This window comes from Chelonia mydas, chromosome 9 (genome assembly GCF_015237465.2).
Source record: "Chelonia mydas isolate rCheMyd1 chromosome 9, rCheMyd1.pri.v2, whole genome shotgun sequence".
Lineage (NCBI taxonomy): Eukaryota > Metazoa > Chordata > Testudines > Cheloniidae > Chelonia > Chelonia mydas.
Genome location: NC_057855.1, coordinates 44,098,678 through 44,117,637, shown reverse-complemented (window position 1 = coordinate 44,117,637; position 18,960 = coordinate 44,098,678). Strand labels below are relative to the sequence as shown.

The 18,960-nt window shown below is 48.0% G+C and overlaps 1 protein-coding gene across 3 annotated transcripts in view; it reads left to right on the top strand.

Annotated features, from left to right (window-relative positions):
* YEATS2 (YEATS domain containing 2) overlaps window positions 1–13,021 on the top strand; it is a 77,113-nt gene extending 64,092 nt beyond the window's left edge. For all 3 annotated transcript variants that reach the window (XM_037908326.2, XM_037908327.2, XM_037908328.2), the window contains 4 exons: window positions 5,722–5,948; window positions 6,682–6,756; window positions 7,559–7,632; window positions 9,765–13,021. In XM_037908326.2, coding sequence (XP_037764254.1) covers window positions 5,722–5,948; window positions 6,682–6,756; window positions 7,559–7,632; window positions 9,765–9,873 — 485 coding nt within the window. In that variant the 3' untranslated portion in view covers window positions 9,874–13,021. The remainder of the gene's footprint in view (window positions 1–5,721; window positions 5,949–6,681; window positions 6,757–7,558; window positions 7,633–9,764) is intronic.
* The last annotated feature ends 5,939 nt before the right edge of the window (window positions 13,022–18,960 follow it).

Genomic DNA, 18,960 nt, shown 5'->3' with positions numbered 1-18,960 from the left:
GTAGATCCCAGACCCAACGCTGCTCTCAACGCCAGTCATCGTCACGGCCTAGATCCAGGTCCCGGCACCGATCCAGGTCCCGGCACCACTCCCCAGCGTGGCAGCACCGCTCTCCATCGTCTCGTCGATGGGACTCGGCGCAGACCCACTCAGCACCACCATGTCCATCGCGTTCCACCTCTCGTTCGTCAGGGTCGGAGGCAGGGTCGCACTTGTCAGACTGCCGCCATTTGGAACTCAGCCAGCTCGATTCAGGGGCTGGATATTGGCAGGCTCAGGAGCAAGGTCCCGCTCAAGGGTCTACTCAATGGCCGTTTTGGACGCCTTGGGCATACCACCAAGCCCAAGGTGATCCATCTGGGGCTTCTCGATCAGCCCCATCCGAGCCGTGAGTACCAAAGGCTACCATGGAGACAGTGGTGTCTTCCCTCCCGGCTCCAGGCCCTCCTCCAAGTCCAATTCCTGGTACTGGCACCAAGATCGCTGGCACAGGGCTCTGCAAGAGGCTCCAGGTGACCCGCTGCCTCCTCATCCTCACCCAATGAGGTGGTGGCGGGCACTGCAGTATCGGGTCCCCCTCCAGTAGACCTCCATGCCCACCAGGACCTCTTGCACAGGATGGCGCGGAATGTGAACCTTCAAGCGGAGGCGGTGATAGAGGTGGAGGACCCTGTGGTCAATATTTTGTCCGCCGAGGCTCCATCTAGGGTGGCCCTACCCCTTGTTCGGACCATCCAGACCACCGCCAGAACAATCTGGCAAATGCTCGCATCCATTCCCCGACTGCTAAGGGAGTGGAGCGGAAATGCTTTGTCCCCTCTAAGGGGTATGACTGTCTCTACAGCCCTGTCCACAGCCACAGCCCTGTCCACTGATCGTGGCCTCAGTGAATGAAAAGGAGCGGCATGGTCAGCAAGCCCTGGCACCCAAGTCAAAAGAGGCCAAGCACCTTGATCTGTTTGAGTGCAAGGTTTATTCCTCGGGGGGACTTCAGCTCAGGAGTACTAACCAGCAGGCACTCCTGAGCCGATACAATGTTAACTCTTGGAACTCGATGCTGAAGTTCAAGGAGTTAGTACCTCCGGAGTCCAGAGAGGAGTTTGGGGCTTTGGCAGAAGAGAGCAAAACAGTGGCACAGACCTCACTGCAGGCCTCATTGGACGCCGCGGACTCTGCTGCTCGGACCTTATCTTCACGAATCGCAATGAGGCATATCTCTTGGCTGCAAGCTTCTGGCTTGCCACCTGAGCTTCAGCAAACATTGCAGGACCTCCCCTTTGATGGAGAGGGTCTGTTTTTGGACAAGACCAATTCAAGGCTGCAACGCCTTAAAGACTCAAGTGCTATAATGAGGTCACTGGGCATGCACACACCAGCTACCCAGCAGAAGCCCTTTAAACTACAGCAGCCTCCACAATGCCCCTATCCCCCTCTTCAGCCGAGGCAGGATTTTTATAGGAGATGGGGGCATAATGGCAGGAGAAAACCCTCCAACCACCAGTCCGGCAGGGCCAGGGCCTGTCCAAGCCCTCAACAGGTTCTAAACAAACCTTTTGAAGGGACACCCGAGGACGATGTACCGAACCTCATTCAGGATCCTACCCCACCTTTCTTGAATCTTTTATCCCATTTCCACTGCTTGGTCCCTCATAACCACGGACCATTGGGTCCTTCGCATGGTGGAAAGGGGATACTCTCTCCAATTTTCTTCCCTTCCTCCCTATCCCTCTTCAGAGACCCCTCTCACGAGCAGCTCCTTATTCAGGAGGCTCAGACGCTCCTCGCCATGGGGGCAATTGAGGAGGTTCTGAGGGAGCTAAGCAGCAGGGGGTTTTATTCCCGTTACTTCCTAATCCCCAAGGCAAAGGGAGGGCTTCGGCCCATCCTGGACCTATGCGGATTCAACAAGTTCATGGTAAAGTTGAAGTTCTACATGGTCTAGTTGGGCACCATCATACCTTTCCTCGAGACTGGTACGCCGCCCTGGACATGAAGGATGCGTATTTCCACATAGCAATTCATGCGGCTCACAGACGCTTCCTCCACTTTGTGGTCAACCACGAACACTATCAGTTCACAGCCCTTCCCTTCGGTCTCTCCACGGCCCCCCGGGTGTTTACCAAATGTATGGCGGTCATGGCGGCCTTCCCACTCAAGGGTCCACAGGTACAGGTATACCTTTACCTCGACAACTGGCCTATCCGTGGGCACACCAGAGAACAGATGCACTCCCACCTCTGCTTCGTTACGGACATGTTTCATCGGTTAGGCCTCCTTCTCAAAGTCACAAAATGGCCAGTAGAACCGACCCAGAGAATAAAATTAATTGGGGCAGTTCTGGACTCCGTGCAGGCTCAAGCCCTCCTGCTGGACGCTCGTTTCCAGTCCATTGTGGCTCTCATCCGGAGCCTTTAGAGCTTCCCAACCTCGTTAGCAAGAAGTTGCTTGAGTCTTCTTGGCCACATGGCTTCTTGCACATGACTTGAACTCCGCCCACTACAGGCCTGGCTGGCATCGCTCAGGTTGGGACAGCCTGAACTTGGTGGTCATTGTCCCGGAGCAGGTCCTGACCTCCCTCTGCTGATGGCTAGATCCCCGGGCGGTATGCGAAGGAGTACCTTTTCACAGCCCCAGCCCTCCTTGTCCCTCATCACGGATGAGTCAGCCCTTGGATGGGGCGCCCACCTCGGGGACATTCAGACACAGAGACTGTGGCCCCCATCCGCACTCTCTCATCACATCAGTGTCCTGGAGCTGATGGCGGTACGGCTTGCCTGTCAAACTTTCCAGGAGCAGCTGCAGGGTCGTTGTGTGGTGGTCCTCACAGACAACACCACGGCCATGTTCTATATCAACAAGCGGGGGGGGGGGGGGCCCGTTCCTCTCCCCTCTGTCAGGAGGCCGTTCGACTGTGGGAATTCTGTATAGCCCACTCCATTCACCTGGTCGCGTCCTTTCTAGCCGGGGTCCAGAACACGCTGGCGGACCACCTCAGCAGGTCCTTCCACTCCCACAAGTGATCCCTTCAACCAGATGTCATCCACCCCATCTTCCGAAGGTGAGGGTTTCCCCAGGTCAACCTGTTCACCTCCTGCAGCAATTGCAAATGCCAGCTTTCTGCTCCCTCCAGGGCCACTCCCTGGGCTCTCTCACAGACACCTTCCTGCTCCCCTGGACAAGTAGTCTATTCTACGCCTTTCCCCCATTCCCCCTTGTGCACAGGGTCTTGCACAAAGTGCGCAGAGACAGGGCGCTAGTGATTCTGGTGGCTCCGGCGTGGCCCAGGCAGCACTGGTACACGATGCTGTTGGAGCTGTCTGTGGATGCCCCAGTCCCATTGCCTCTTCTTCCAGATCTCCTCATTGAGGATCACGGTCACCTCTGTCATCCTGACTCACGATCGCTCCACCTCACGGCATGGATGCTGCATGGCTGAACCCTTCAGAACTTCTTTGTTCAGAATCTGTGCAGCAGGTATTGATGGGCAGTAGGAAGCGCTCCACTCGAGCCACATCTACAGCTAAGTGGAAGAGGTTTTCATGCTGGTGCACTCAGCACATTGCGTCCCCCCTCCAGGCGTCCGTGCCTCTCATTTTGGAGCATCTCCTGGACCTAAAGCAGCAGGGCCTGGCAGCATCCTCGGTCAGAGTTCACCTGGCGGCTGTCTTGGCTTTTCACCCAGGTGCGAATGGCCACTCTCTTTCCCAATCCCATGGTTGGCACGTTCCTCAAAGGCCTAGACTGTCTCTTCCCACAAGTTCGACAGCCAGTCCCCACATGGGACCTTACCCTGTTCCTCTCCAGACTTATGGGGCCCCCATTCAAGCCGCTGGCCACCTGCTCTCTTCTCTACCTCTCCTGGAAAATGGCTTTCCTGGTCGCTATCATGTCGGGGCTGCGTGTTTCCAAGCTGAGAGCCCTTACCTCGGAACCACCTTACACGATCTTCCATAAAGATAAGGTGCAGCTTTGGCCTCACCTGGCCTTTCTTCCCAAGGTTGTATCGGCTTTCCTTATCCGCCAGGACATTTTTCTTCTGTTTTTTTATTCAAAACCGCACACCAGTCACCAGGAACAGTGGCTGCACTCCCTCGATGTTCGTAGGACCCTTGCTTTCTACATTGAGCATACTTCAGGAAGACGACCCAGCTCTTCATTGCGGTGGCGGACCGGATGAAAGGCTTCCCGGTCTCCTCTCAGCAGATCTCTTCGTGGATCACATCCTGCATCCACGCTTGCTACGATCTGGCCAGTGTACCGACCCCGCCCCTCACTGCTCAGTCGACAAGGGCCCAGGCTTCGGCAGCAGCATTCCTGGCCCAGGTGTTGATCCATGAGATCTGCAGAACCGTGACTTGGTTCTCGGTACACACTTTCGCTTTGCACTATGCCATCGTCCAGCATGCCAGAGACAACGCGGCGTTTGGTAGAGCGGTCCTACAATCCACTTTGCTTCACTCCGCCTAGGTAAGGTTTGGGAGTCACCTAATTGGAATCGATATCAAACCCGCCCCCCTTTCTCCTCTGTCGGAGTAGCTAGCAAGAAGGAACTGAGGAGGCGCTGGGTTGGCTGGGGTATATATCAAGCGCCATGAAGGCGCCACTCCAGGGGGCTCCACAGCCTACCCACCGGGTGTTGCTAGGGTAAAAATTCTCCGACAGCCATGCACGCGGCACGCACACACCTAATTTGAATAGATATGAGCAACGCATTTCGAAGAACAGCAGTTACAAAGGTGAGTAACTGTTTTTTTTCTTACCACAACCCTATGATGGGGCTTTTTTTTTTTTTTTGTCAGTTCCACGTGTAGTTATGAATTGAGTTCTGTTTGGATGTCTCATTGCTTTCAGAAAATTTGTACATTCTGCAGTTAACATAATGACAAGTTTGTGATGCTTCTGAGGGTTTACTGGAAGCGTCAGGCTTTTAAGAGGTAGAAGGGCAGTGGGATTAAAGAATGGAATGAAGATATGGATTTTCCCAAAGAGAGACAGACAGCTGTGGAACCATGCGTGACTTCCAATCTCTCCAGACAAATATCAAAGCAGCAGTTGTGAGCAGTGTCGAGTAGGGCTGGAAAGCATCTGATGAGTAGAAAAGGAAAGGTCAAAAATGTATGCAACCTTTTCAGTTACTAATGACTGGCTGTTAGGGGGAATAATACATGCAGGAAGGAGACAGGATAGTTCAGAGGAATGGTAATTGTCATCTTTTGGCAGGGCTGTGGCTAGATTCTCATACAGAGAAAATAGAGCTATGCACATTTACACCAATTGAGAATCTGCCCCTGTTTCTTTTTTTAATTAGATCATTACATTTAGCAACATGATTAGTATTCAGAGCTGTGTGGCATTTCTGTTTCTCAAAGTAGTGAGGGGAGTATCCTCTAGTTTATCAGACTTTTCTACAAAAGAACTGCTGGAAGACTTCTAGTAAATCCGCATTAGTCTGGTAATGTTTGAAGTGCAGCCTCTTTAAGTGGCATGATTAGCAGGAACTGGTGAGTGAAAACACTTTGTACTGTAAACTTGCACTTGTTGTCATTAAAGAGAAGAATCTCAGGTAGTATTTGTTCTTTCTTCAGCCTTGTGTTCTTAAGCATGGAGTACCAACATGTGCCCTTTAATTACCTGAATTTCTCACTAGACCTTGGGCATGTATCCATTTTTTTAATGCTTTTCCCATCATGTCTTAAGTAAGACTGAATGCTTCTCTTTTAGAGTGCCCATCTTCTTACACCAGTGGCGAAGAACTCTGCCAAAAACTGGAGGAGCTGCAGCAGTTTCTGAAACAAGAACCAGAGAATGATGAGGAAGTGGATATCCTCAGCTTTACTGAGCCACTGAAAATAAACATTAAGAAGGAACAGGAAGAGAAACAAGAGGAGATGAAATTCTACTTGGCCTCCCTGCCTGCATCAGAGTTTGTGAGGGACATGGCACAGAAGGTATTGAAACATGATTCACAAAGCTAATGAACTGCTACTGAGCTAGTAATTACCTTATATTTATAATAGTGTATTTTGTCCAGATGGATCCTGTGGTGCTTAGTTGATGAAGAGCAAGCGATGTATTTCTTCATAGTAGCGGATTGGGGAGAAAGGGGAGATCCTCTGTGTAGCAGAAGGGGAGAAGAGAGAGCTTTTCTCCTTCCAGTCCCATCAGCCAGAGGGGAAGAGGGTAAAACTTTTCCTTCTTGCCAGTATCTGAGCAGAACTCCATATGCAGACCACATGCAAGTCATGGCCAGCACAAAAGGCAGGACGTGGGGGGCTGAAATAAAACTATTTAATACAGATTCAATCTTCACAACTGGGAGAGGACAGAATGTGAAACTAGTCTAAACCTAGGCTAAATATAGGTACAAATTTAACAAAGGGCTGGGGGGCTTTTGCTCCCCAAGTGCCCCCAAATCAAAATTGATTTAACTTTTTCTGCATTTTAGATATGTCCCCACAGCCATTTGTCTGATCGGGTTTCACCTGCACTGGATCTAAACCCTGAAATTATATTGTACTAAAACTTTACAGTGTTTATTTGTTTTTTCATTGTAACTAGTTATTCCCGAAGCACATTGTTCACTGTCATCTTATCCGTAACAAAGCGTTATCTGTTACTGGTTATTTTATTTGATGTTGTAATCTGTCAGATTAAAAATTCTCTCTCTCTCTCATTTTATAGATAGGGATTTCTTTTCAGCCTGTTGAGCTGCACAAGAACGTTTATGCATCAGTAATAGAAGATATGGTTTTAAAGGTAAGCTATTATCTGACAGCGATTACATGTCTGTAATTGTATTAGACCCAATAATATAGATTAATGATCAGTTCAGAAGACTTGCACAGAATCAAGTGTTCAGTCTGTGTGCGTGTGTGTGTTTAAAACCACCTAACTGTAGTCTGCTGGGAGGGAGACAGTACTATGATCTAGAAACACCTAAACTCTAATCCTCTGATATTTATTCTGACACTGAATCACTCTGTAACCTTGAACATGTCACTTTGAGTTTCCCAATTTGTAAAAAGAAGATACCTATCTACCCTATGGAGATGTTGAGGATTAATTAGTGTTTGAAAGGGGCTAAATATTTTTTCCCCAAGTATTGCTGTCCCTTTTTCGACTGTGATGTTAGGCCATCTGGATGTTAGGCTACTGGATACCTGAAATGAGTGGTAGTTCTCCTTCATACAAGAGTATGATACCAGTATATGTCATTTGCAACTTCGGATAAAGCAAAGAATATACTATTTATCACCAAAGCCCTTTAACAACTTGAAACTGGGAAGTCCTAGTGGTATTATATTTAGGGCTCATACAAATCGCTTTTAGCAGGGCTTTGCTGGTCTTAGGACAACAGAATCTTTTTCAGGTTGTTGGTACAGTTTATAGTCTATTGGCTGATCAATTTTATAAAAGCTAACTGATTCCGGAGTTTAAAAAAATAAAAACCAAACTTTTGACTGAGCTGCTGCTTATTTATGAAATTGAAGTCAGATAAAAATAATATCCATTGCTTAGTCTTTTCACATGTCGTCCCCTAACACTGCCTTTGTCTTAGGCCACTGAACAACTTGTGAATGATATCCTAAGGCAAGCACTGGCTGTTGGGTACCAGACAGCTCCTCACAACAGGTACAGTGACTGACCTCCCTTTCATCATTTATGCCATTTACACAAAAGTTTTACCTGCTTTAAGAAATGGTTAAAACTTCACATAGTTCAAACTGTGTGAGCAATGAACCCTCAGTGTATAGAATCACAGAAATGTAGACCTGGAAGGGATCTTGGGAAGTCAGGTCCAGCCCCCTCGCTGAGGCAGGACCAGTTAAGCCTAGACCGTCACTGACAGGTATTTGTCCAACCTGTTCTTAATGATCTCCAATGATGAGGATTCCACTACCTCCCTTGGAAGCCTTTTCCAGAGCTTAACTATCCTTACAGTTAGGAAGTTGTTTCTAATAGCTAACTTAAATCTCCTTGCTGCAGATTAAGCCCATTACTTCTTGTCCTACCTTCAGTGGACATGGAGAACATTTGATCACTATCCTCTGTATATCAGCCCTTAACATATTTTAAGGCTGTCATCAGGTCCCGCCTCAGTCTTCTTTTCGCAAGACTAAACCTGACTAGTTTTGTTTTTGTTTTTTAATTTTCTCAAAGGTCAGATTTTCTAAACCCTTTATCATTTTTGTTGCTCTCCTCTAGACTCTTTCCAGTTAGTCCCCATCTTTCCTGAAGTGTGGTGCCCAGAATTGGACATACTCCAGCTGAGACCTCATCAGTGCCAAATATAGCGGGATAGTTACCTGCTATGTCTTACATATTACACTCCTGTTAACATACCCCAGAATGATATTCGCTTTTTGTGCAACTGCATCGCACTGTTGACTCATTCAATTTGTGATCTACTATAACTTCAAGTTCCTTTTCAGCAGTCCAGCTGTCTCGGAGATCATTGCTAACTGTTCCAAGATTGCTTCAGCTAGTTCCTTCAGTACCCTGGATTAATTTCTTCAGGCCCTGCCAACTTGAATACATCTAACTTATCTAAATATTCTTTAACCTGTTCTTTCCCTATTTTGACTTGTGTTCCTTCTCCTATGCTATTAATATTAATTGTGTTGAGTAACAGGTCACCATTAAGCTTTTTAGACTGAAGTAAAATAGGCATGAAATACCTCATCCTTCTTGATGTCATCACTTATTAGCTCTCCTTCCCCGCTACATAGAGGACCTACACTTTCCTTTGTCTTATAGCATGCACACTTTTGGTCTTTGCAGGATGTCTGTTACCTTTGTTAAACCGTTTATAATTTTATTTTATTATTACTACAAGAATTACTGAACAAAAATCTTCACTCCGTTGCTGGCTTGTGTAGGGGGTCCCACTTCCATTGAAGGCTGTCTTCCTTTAAAGATGACCGGTACATACGAGGGTGTAAAGTTATTGGTCGCCTGAAAACTAACTTTAAAGTGATCAGCTTAGACTCTAAGCGTGGGCCCAGTACTTTCACCAGAAGAACTTCAGTTTTACAACTGTTTGCATTCCATTCTTATGATTCTTGGGTTGGCAGGGGCTCGAGTTTTCTGTAGAAGCAGCAAATTCATCCTCATTCAGTCGGGGAGGGAGAATTAGCAAAGTGCTGCTTTTCGCCCTTGAGCAAGTGGGGGGCAATGCAAGGACTTACAGATGAAAATTAAGGGGGAAGCGGCTGTCTTCAGGATTCTGGGATGGATGTGGAATATTTGATCCACCCTGATCAAAACAAGTTGACCTACAAATGATCTGCCAGTGGCCTGACAAGACCCCAGTAGCCTACATAGTAGCACGGGAATCAAGTAGTTCTTACAGTAACTCCTGATCCAAACACTATTCTCCTTTTGTTTAGTTGATTTAGGGAGTTCTTCGCCCTGTCTTCATAGTGTTCTAGCAGAACTTGCAATTGGAAAAAAAAAAAAAAAAAAACCCTTAGTGTTTAATATGTGCAAGCAAATGGCTTAATTAAAATACTGCCTGTTCCACAAAACTGATACTTCAGCACTTCCCTTTAATTTTTGTATGCTTATGCCCAAGGAGTATTCCTCCAAATTTTCTGATTAGCATACATTTTGTGCTAGGGCATTTTAATACCTTTTCTCTGTAGCTGTAACACTATTATCCTTTTTTGGCTTTTTCCCCCCATTAGTAAATTTATTGGCCTGGCACTTCAGAGTCAGTTGGCTTTTTGCATACTGTAATAGTTTCTTTGATTCGTTCTCTGCAGGATTCCAAGAGAGATCACGGTGATGAATATTCACCAAGCCATCTGCAATATTCCCTTTCTTGATTTCCTCACAAACAAACATATGAGGATATTAAATGAAGAACAGTGAAATAACCTGAAGATGCTGTAGTAACAATGGATTGAAGAGTGAAGTATTTAATGACAATTCCACTGTCTCTGTGGGACGCTATTATATACATTTTATAATGTTGGGCTATTAGATCGTTACCTCCAATTAAAGGTGCACCTTAATGCAACAAAATGATGCTCTGTTCCAAATCAAGTTGTTAGATTGCAGTGTTGTTTAGTCAGTAAGTGGATGAGCAAACTTCGTTAGTTTGCATTCATTTGCTAGCTGAAAAAGACTTGGCAGCGAAATAAGCCTTCTCCAACTGATGACTGGATAGCTTGCTGAGGTGATGCATTTTTAAGATGGAGATGATTCTTTGGCACTTCAGCTCCCTTTGAGGCAATCCACAGACCAGTACAGGTTTTGCTATGAGCTGGGGGGCCATTGGAGACCATTTTCCCAAGGTACTGCGAATACATGCAAAGCAATAGGCAGCTTTGGAAGCTGGTTTGTTTGGTGGCTGATGTTGTGGTGAACGATTTGTGAAGATATAGTTGAACACCATGAACATGGCTTCTGTTACACAGCAGGATCAACCATACAGCTAACTGTACGGTAACAAATATTTCCTTCCTTTAGGAGGGACTGAGTGAGCACCTCAGACATCCCAGTGATGGTAGGTTGGGGGCATGGCCAAGATGAATAACTGACGTCAAATTTAAAGAGACTAACTGAGCATGTGATCTATGTGAGGGGAAAAGTAAAGTGACTTGGATGCGTGGTTCATTTTACAGAGAACTCTGTGTCAAGATTTCTGGGCGTTGATTGGCGAGATCCTTTGCTTTCCTAGCAAGTATTGACCTTGGGTGCTGGAAGAATCCTAGTTACTGAGCTGGAGAGCAAGCCACTAGCTCTGTAATACTTGTTTAAATCTTTGGAGAACATTAGTCGATGATCAGCACAGATTGTGAGGAACTGACAGCAACAAAGCTTTGGTTTAAACTCTGTATAGCAGAAAGATGCCCAGTAGGATTGGGGAAAACATGGGTACTTTGGACATGGGAGCATCTGATACCATGGCTGTGGGTAGAACCTTTACTTCCGGTCCCACCACTCACGTACATTAGGTATTGCCATGTTCTCCTTCTTGTGAATGCCACATCTGAAGGGGGCACCTGCAGCCTTGTGAATGCTAATTGTCGTAAGAAGGTCTAACCGGGAATATAAAAATCTTCCCAGTGTGTATTTGGCAATATTGTAAACATGCTGTCAAGGTTGAAGGGTCCAAAATTTGACTATTACTTTACCAAGCTTTCAAAGTCCTTGTCTTTTTGAGGCAGTACCACATAATAGATTGAATGAGGGCCTGGGAGCTGGGGACTCCTGAGTTCTGGTCCCACCTGGGTCACTGATTTGCTGCTTGGGCTGGAGGAAGTTGTGTCACTGTGCTGTGCCTCAGTTTCCCCATGTTCAAAATTAGGAATAAGGATATCTATCTCATAGGGGTGTTCTGAGGCCTAATTAATATTTGTGCAGCAATTTCAAATTGTAAAGCATTTTAGAAGTGCTAAATAAGCTTATTTTGTTGGGGAACAGGGTGTATTTCAAAACTAATACTTGAGTGCTTTTTTCACTAGAAAGCTTAATAAACTTGATACCAGGAGCTCTGCAGTTAAACACAAGTGTGTGCATGCTCCAGGGAGAGTGGTTCAGCTGAAAAAAGGTGGTTTCAGGCTTTCAAAGAGCAGTTAAAACCAGAATAAAATTAAATTAGTTTCTAAACTATAGACCCGTGACACTGTCCTCCTCGGGCCAGAATTGGCCATTGGTGCCCACTGTGAAGAGAACCTTCGTCTGCAGATAGCCCCATTGAAATCAACAGGACTAGAGTCCAGTACTACTCCGTTTGCCCTTAACATTGAAAATGGGACTGATGAGAGAGAATTGGAGTCGGGCTCTGAGATGAAGCGCTTTGATGGCATTGCAGGGGATGTTTTAAACACTCTGGGGCCCAACTGTGGAATTCTCACTTGTGCTAGTGAGCACCCAGCAAGATCCGTTGCATGAGAGCGTGCTCGCTGCCTTAGGAACAGCTGCACAGTCCGGCCCTTGCTCTACAATAGTCTGAAGTACTCTTGCTGTGGGGACTCTTGCTAGAGCACAGTGGCAGGGCCAGTGCTGAGAGCAGAGAGGAATCAGCTTAATTTAGGAACGTCAGGCCCTATCTTAGCTTCCCAAAGTGCTGTTGCGGCCTGGCAGCCTCTCATCCTTGCTGTTTTATTTGCAGGCTGTAGGGAAGTCAAGCCTCTGACACCTTTTAGATACTCTTGTACACAATTTCTAAGTTAGGGAAGACGATTTTATGCAGCCTGGGATGGGACTACAGAGCCTATGTGGCAGTTGGCCTTTTGGGCAGCCAGTGCACTGGTGTTCTGGAGTGACACGTGCTCTTCCATCCCTTAGTACTAAATTATTCATTGGTTGCCTGGTTTTCCAAAGTGCCGAGCACCCAGCACTTCTTATGGACTTAGGAGCCCATCTTTGGGCACCTGCCATTCAAAGTCTGGCCCCAACTGCTTGAGCCACGTGATCTTTCTGTAACACTAGAGAACGAAGTGTTCAGCATTTGAGTTCTAAAAAGGCCCCTAAACCAAGGCATCTATTCTGTAGTAGTCTGAAGGAGCTACAATTGAGTCTGTTGATTCATTTCTGAGCAAACCCAGGTTAATATAGTTACCCCAGGAGAATAATCCAACGTGAAATTTGCTAAGAACAAATTATCCATTGAAACCAAAAGCAGCTACCAATAATAACATTCGTTTAGTCCTCCAAATGTAGGACATTTTTGCAAGAAGGTCTTTGAATTTTCAAGAGTGGTGGGATAGACATTTCTTCATGAGAAGATAATCTGTTCCGTAAGAACTGAAGGGAAGAAAGTTGTGTCACAACAAGGGGAAGGCTGTAAAAATTGGTAAACCAAGTTAAGTGTGGAAGAAATTGGAATATTTCTAAATATTCCCCTATATGCTCTGTGACTTTTTAAAGAGTCTTAATGTCAGTCAAAGATCTCCTTACAAACATTGTCCATATTTGAAATGTTGAGTGTTTAAATCCTCCACATTCTGTATTATAATGTAAAATTGTGTAATATACATAAGTTTACAATAAATTCTTTTATTAGTTGTGATGACATTGTCTGACTTTCACCTGTCACCCAAATACAGTTTTTCTAAACTGTCATTCTGCAGCATACACCATTGCACTGCATGTTTCACATAAAACAGGTGTGCAAAAAGAAACAAACTCCTTTGTGCCTGAAGCAAAACTGGAATTTTATCTTCTGTTGGTTCTGCAGAAAACTTGACAGTTCTTTAAACGTCCAAAGCAAAAGGTAGGTTTGCCTTTGAGGTTTTTTTATGGTTTATTATGAACGTTTCATTCTTTTGAAAGAGGGAGCCAGGAACTGAGCAAAAAAGTTTAATCTATCTCGTGGAAGGTTTAAGCTACCCTTCATGTGCCCGTGCAAACAGCAGCAGATTTATTTGCCCTTAGAAATGAGTGAAAGTTGAAAGGTAAGGGAAGAAATCAAACTGGCTTAGAGCAGGGTGTTAATTTTCTTGACAAGAACGGTAAAAATTGTCAATCATCATGTAGTTCAGAAGATGAGAGCCTTGTACTGTCTTTCAGAATACTGAAGTCCTGATTCTCATTTATAGTAGAGTCTTTAGTGTAAATGAGAATCAGGCCCTGGAAGACTAACCAACAAATGGACAAAATTGTCAGGTTACCAATCTCCGTTGTTAACACCCTAGAAATATTTTTGCTAAAGCCTTCCCTCATGCTGATTGACATATTTATAAACATATTTACAGGAAATAAATATTTCATTTGCAGAAGATGGAAAATGCATTCATGCAGAACACTTACCACGTGTGTATTTATCATGTTTGTCTAATTTTCTATTACCATCCCTTCCAGTAAAGAAGGTATTTCCCAAACAACAGCCATCTGGCTGCAATTGTATGTGATGTTCACAGCATGCTGTGAATATCCCAGGTGGCAGGGGCCTGACATCGCTATGGAATCGTTACACTGACTTCTAATTGATGCTTTACCCCAACCCCTTAAAGTGACTGTGGTGCTTGCAAAAGGTGCTAGATTGCTAGCCCTTGAGAAATAAGTCCTTTGTTTTGGTACAGAACAGGTACAGCAAGGCACCAGCAGTGAGCATATCCCAGTGTGCCTCCTTCCTGATCACCTCCAAACACAGGCAATTCAGTTCCTCTGGCCATTCAGTTCTTGCCATTTGTACTGTGAAAGCAAACAAACCTCCTCTTAGACAGAGATTTGCACTAAAACCATGAACTGGACTGATCCCATCAACTTACCTGACAGTGATGGCCTATATGGAGAAAATATGAACTGTTAACCCAATATGCCCCATATCCTGTTGCCAGTCAAATGAGAAATTCTCATACAATACATGAGGAAATTAATTTATAAGGAAACTTTTTTACGTCAAAGATCACTAAAATGTTACTCAGCTTTTTAGTTGATCAGATCAAGTTACCAGAGTTCACTCAAATAACTGAACACGCAAGAAAGTCTGTTCAAACATGCAGAAGTGCAAATGTTCCTTGCTTCCCGACTAGAGCAGTGGAGACAGTGTTGCAAAATGGACATACACCTCTCAACCGCCAGACAGGTTGGGTGACAAGCCAGCACAATGTGGAACACCTGTGCTTCATTCATTGCATGTCATGCTTATAGGGCACGGATTATAATAGGTCAACTATAAAATCTGTTTTTAAGGGATATTATTGTGTGACTCAAATAAACCACTCTTACAATATGATTCACAGAGAGAAAAAACCATCGCTGGTTTTATAGTTAAAGACTTTATAATCTGGATATTGTGGCATAATGTATAACCCTTCTCCTGCATCACTCCTCTCACAAACAGCACTCTTTATCTTCTCCTGCTCTCCACTACTTCCACCTTGTCCCCCTTACCGCTCCCACCCCTTCCTTTGCCCTTTTGTCCACCCCCTCTCAAAACCAGCTGTTGACCGCATGCAACCCCGAGATAAGCGCAGAGAATATAGCGCCGCAGAGGGCTCCCCACCAGCGGAGTCCTGCCTGGTCAGCTGTCCCGAATGACCAGAGTCCCCTGCAGCCCCTCCGTGCATCTTAGGGGCTCCCCGCGCAGATTGGAGTGTAAGTTCTTCCTTCAGTAAAGCGTAGTTTACTATTCTTAGGCCTGAGCGTCATCCTTTCGCTGGTATCTTCCCCACCGCCCCCGCAGGCACAATTGGTGTCACGAACAGGATACCAGCGGAAGGATGCCTCTTTGGGGAAGGAAGGATAATGGGGAGGGAGAGAGCCGCAACCCCGGGTGGCCCTCCACGGGATGGTGGGCATCGGTGGCTCGCAAGCTGGTGGGATTGGTTGCCCCGCTGCATGGCCGGAGCTCGAGCAGGAGCTGGGGGTTACTCCAGTTAGGCTGGAGGAACTGATATCCAAGCTCCGGCTGGACAAAGTAGGACCCGCAGAGCGAAAAGCGGCGGGGGACCTGGGATGGGTCTTCCTGACTGTGCTCCACGCAGTGGACGAGGCGCTGCTGGTTCAGCGCCAGAGGATAGGAAGATTAGAGGCTGATTTGCAGCTAGCAAACGAGGCCCACTCGCTAACCCAAGAAGTCATCGCTAGTACGGCCGAATGGGCCGAGCAGTTAGAGCACCGATGCAGTTATAGCGGCTCACGTTGCGAAAGGGAGGTGGTGGTGAAAGGGAGGACAGCAAGACGTGCATCCCCTTGCCGTACGCGCACTGATTCACAAAAGCGATTGGGATCCAGAGACCTGGGATGGGGACATTTGGGAGACAAGCGAGGACGAGTCCCCTGGGGAGGGGGACGGCAGGAAGGCGGGGCTGTACCCACAACTGCGGCCTGTTGTCGAGATACGAGGGACTGCACAGGGAGAACGATCAAATGGTAGGAAGGGATTCTATCCAGGAATTGAAATCCTGAGATACAGGATTTCATGCAGCGTCCCAAGGAACCGCTGCTGGCCTGGCTGCTACGGTTGTGGGACGATGGGGTGGATACTATTACCCTTACCCCCGCTGAGCTAGGCAGGATGGCTCACCCACTACAGACCCCCTCCTTCGCAGGAGTCTCAAGATAGGGGCCAGCTCGGAGGCAAATTACCTGTGTCCCTCCCTTATGGCATGGTTGACCATGGCTATTAAAGCTAGCTGGAGCTCGCCTGCAGACGTGGATGATGGGTTGGAACAGTGGGCCTCCATCCCAGAGGGGGTTAGCCAGCTCCGACAGCTGGGCATGCTCACCGGCATATTGTCCGAGGATTTTGAAGGGCCTGACGTAGAGCTGACCTGTACCATCCGCACCTGGCTTCTGGGAACACCCCCCCACACACACACACACCTGATCCTGCCGATGGTTGGGGGGGCTGTAGGGTCGGTGGGAGATGCGGCACAGCTTATGATGCAATTAATGGAAATTGACGGTATGATGAAAACCACAAAGCCGCGGCAGGTGAATGTGAAGCAAAAGGAGAGGGTTAGCCACAATACTGTGTTCAAAGACCAGCTGAAACCAGGGATTCCTCTGAGGGAAGTGGATGGGAAAACTAATGCTGAGCGGTTAAAACACTGGTTACAGCTTAAGCCGAAACAGCGTACCAAGGAGAGGATGGGGGCCCCGATGAAAGGGAGGCCCCAAAACAAGGTCGATGGCAGCCCCAACCGTCTGCCCCGCTGGCAGACTATATTGAAAGGAGGCTGCCTACCCAGTATTGACGGGGTGGTGGGTCCCCCTCGCCCTCTGCCCTGGAGGTAAGGTGCTATGTAGTGGGGGACCACCTCCCTTAGGTCCCAGGGGAGACCTACTGGCCTAGCGGGGGACGACAACGAGTAATGGCCCTTGTGGACACAGGAGCAGAGGTGACTATATTACATGGCACCCTTCCCCGTCAGGGCCGGCCGGTAACTGTGAGCAGCCTTGGAGGGGCGGATGTTCGGCCGTGCCAATGCAGTTACGCCTGGCCATCGGGAAGGCCCCCCCCCACATATGAGTCACTGTTTTAATTGCCCCCATTCATGAATACATATTGGGTATAGACCTCCTCTGAGGGCAGACCACAGGTACCCAAGGGGGCCCCTTTTCCTTTGGGCTCCTTGGGGTGGTTGTAACCATGCTGCGGGGGCACCCGCGGAGGAACTCCGTGGTGCTTCTTACCCCCAGCACAGTAGTCAACATCAAACAGTAGCGGATACCTGGTGGGCACGAGGAAATAACTCCTACCATTAAAGGTCTGCTCCAGGCAGACATCATTTGCCCCGCCATGAGCACATTTTACAGACCAATTTGGCCAGTCCGTAAAAAGGAGGGAACCTGGCGCATGACGGTAGAGTACCGCAACCTAAATAGGGTCACCCCTACCCGACAGTGGCAGTTCCTTACATGGTCTCCCGCGTGGAGCCTCGCAATGCGAGTAGGGCAGTGGCATGTCATGCTGGACTTGGCAAATGCCTTCTTCTCCATTGCCATTGCCCCACAGAGCCAGGATCAATTTGCCTTTAAGTGGGAGGATTGGCAGTACACATTCACTGTGCTGCCTCAGGGCTACAAGCATAGCCCTACCATCTGCCACCAGTTGGTTAGTCGAGACCTTGAGCAGGTGACTCTTCCAGAGGGAGTGGTACTAAAGCACTATATTGATGATGTCCTGCTGAGCAGGCCCCATGAGGCGGCACTCTCCGAGGCCAAGAACAATGTGTTGCAGGCTCTGGCGGCCAGGGGATGGGCTGTCAACCCTGGTAAAATTCAGGGGCCCAGCCAGGAGGTAATCTTCTTGGGTATACTTTGGTTGGGGCCTCAACGTAAGATCCCACAAAAGGCCACTGAAATAATTTCCCAGAGCCCACTAGTGTAAGCCAAGTCCAAACTTTCCTGGGCCTCCTTGGATATTGGTGCACATTTATTCCCCAGCTAGGATACATCTTGCAGCCCATACAAGCAGCAATCCGGAAGAAAGCCACGTTTAGTCGGGGGGCCAAGCAGCATGCCGCATTCCAGCAGGCTAAAGACGCGCTCAGCCAGCACACAGTGCTGGGCCCAGGCAGACGAGGCACCCCCTTGGAACGCGAGGTGACGGTGGTTGACCATGTGGCCTCATGGGGACGGTGGCAGCAAGCTTCATCTCGAAAGGAGCACATAGGGGATTGGTCACAATCCCTGCGAGGCTCGGCTGAGCGTTATGCACACCTTGAACAGCAGCTGCTTGCAGTAGTATGGGCCTGCAGCAAACTGAGCCCATAACGGGCGCGGAGCCTGTAAAGGTGCGTACCCCACTTCCGATCATGGATTGGGTCCGGGACGAAAGCCCGCTCACACGGACTGGGGTAGCCCAGACCCAGACCCTATGGAAATGGAAACACTATTTGCAGCTGCGTATGCAAATGACCCGGGCAAGCGTTACCGATGCGCATGCGCAGCTTCGGGGCGCTGCCACCTTCGAGGAACTGCCTTCCGGAGGCCAGCTCACTTATGCCCCCCCCCCGCTCAAAGTGCCTCAACCCCCCTGTATGGAGGCCCCTCCCTACGCCTCCTTAACCGAACAACGAGAGGCCGCGTGGTTCACTGATGGATCGGCCTCGTACAGGGGAGCAGAATGATGGTGGCGAGCGGCAGCATATAATCCCTGCCTTGAGGAAATACTGTTCGAAACCGGCCCTGGCCTGTCTAACCAGTGGGCTGAGCTACGAGCAGCGTTTATGACCATCACAGAGAATCCAGGGCCCCTTTAGCTGTATACGGAGGGCAGTCTACAAAGGCATGACTCAATGGATGGCCGTCTGGCATGTGGCTGGCTGGAAGGTGCATGACAAACACCTTTGGGGTTACGCCATATGGCCTGCCATTTGGGATGCCTGTAGCCAGAGGTCCATTGCTGTTTGTCATGTAGACGCCCACCTGATGGGGGAATCAGAGGAGGCCCGGTTCAACAGAGAGGTAGACAACATAGTCACAGTATATGTAGTAGCTGCCCCCGGCCTGGCTGAGTGGATACATCAAAAGAGTGGTCATCTGGGAGGGGAAAAA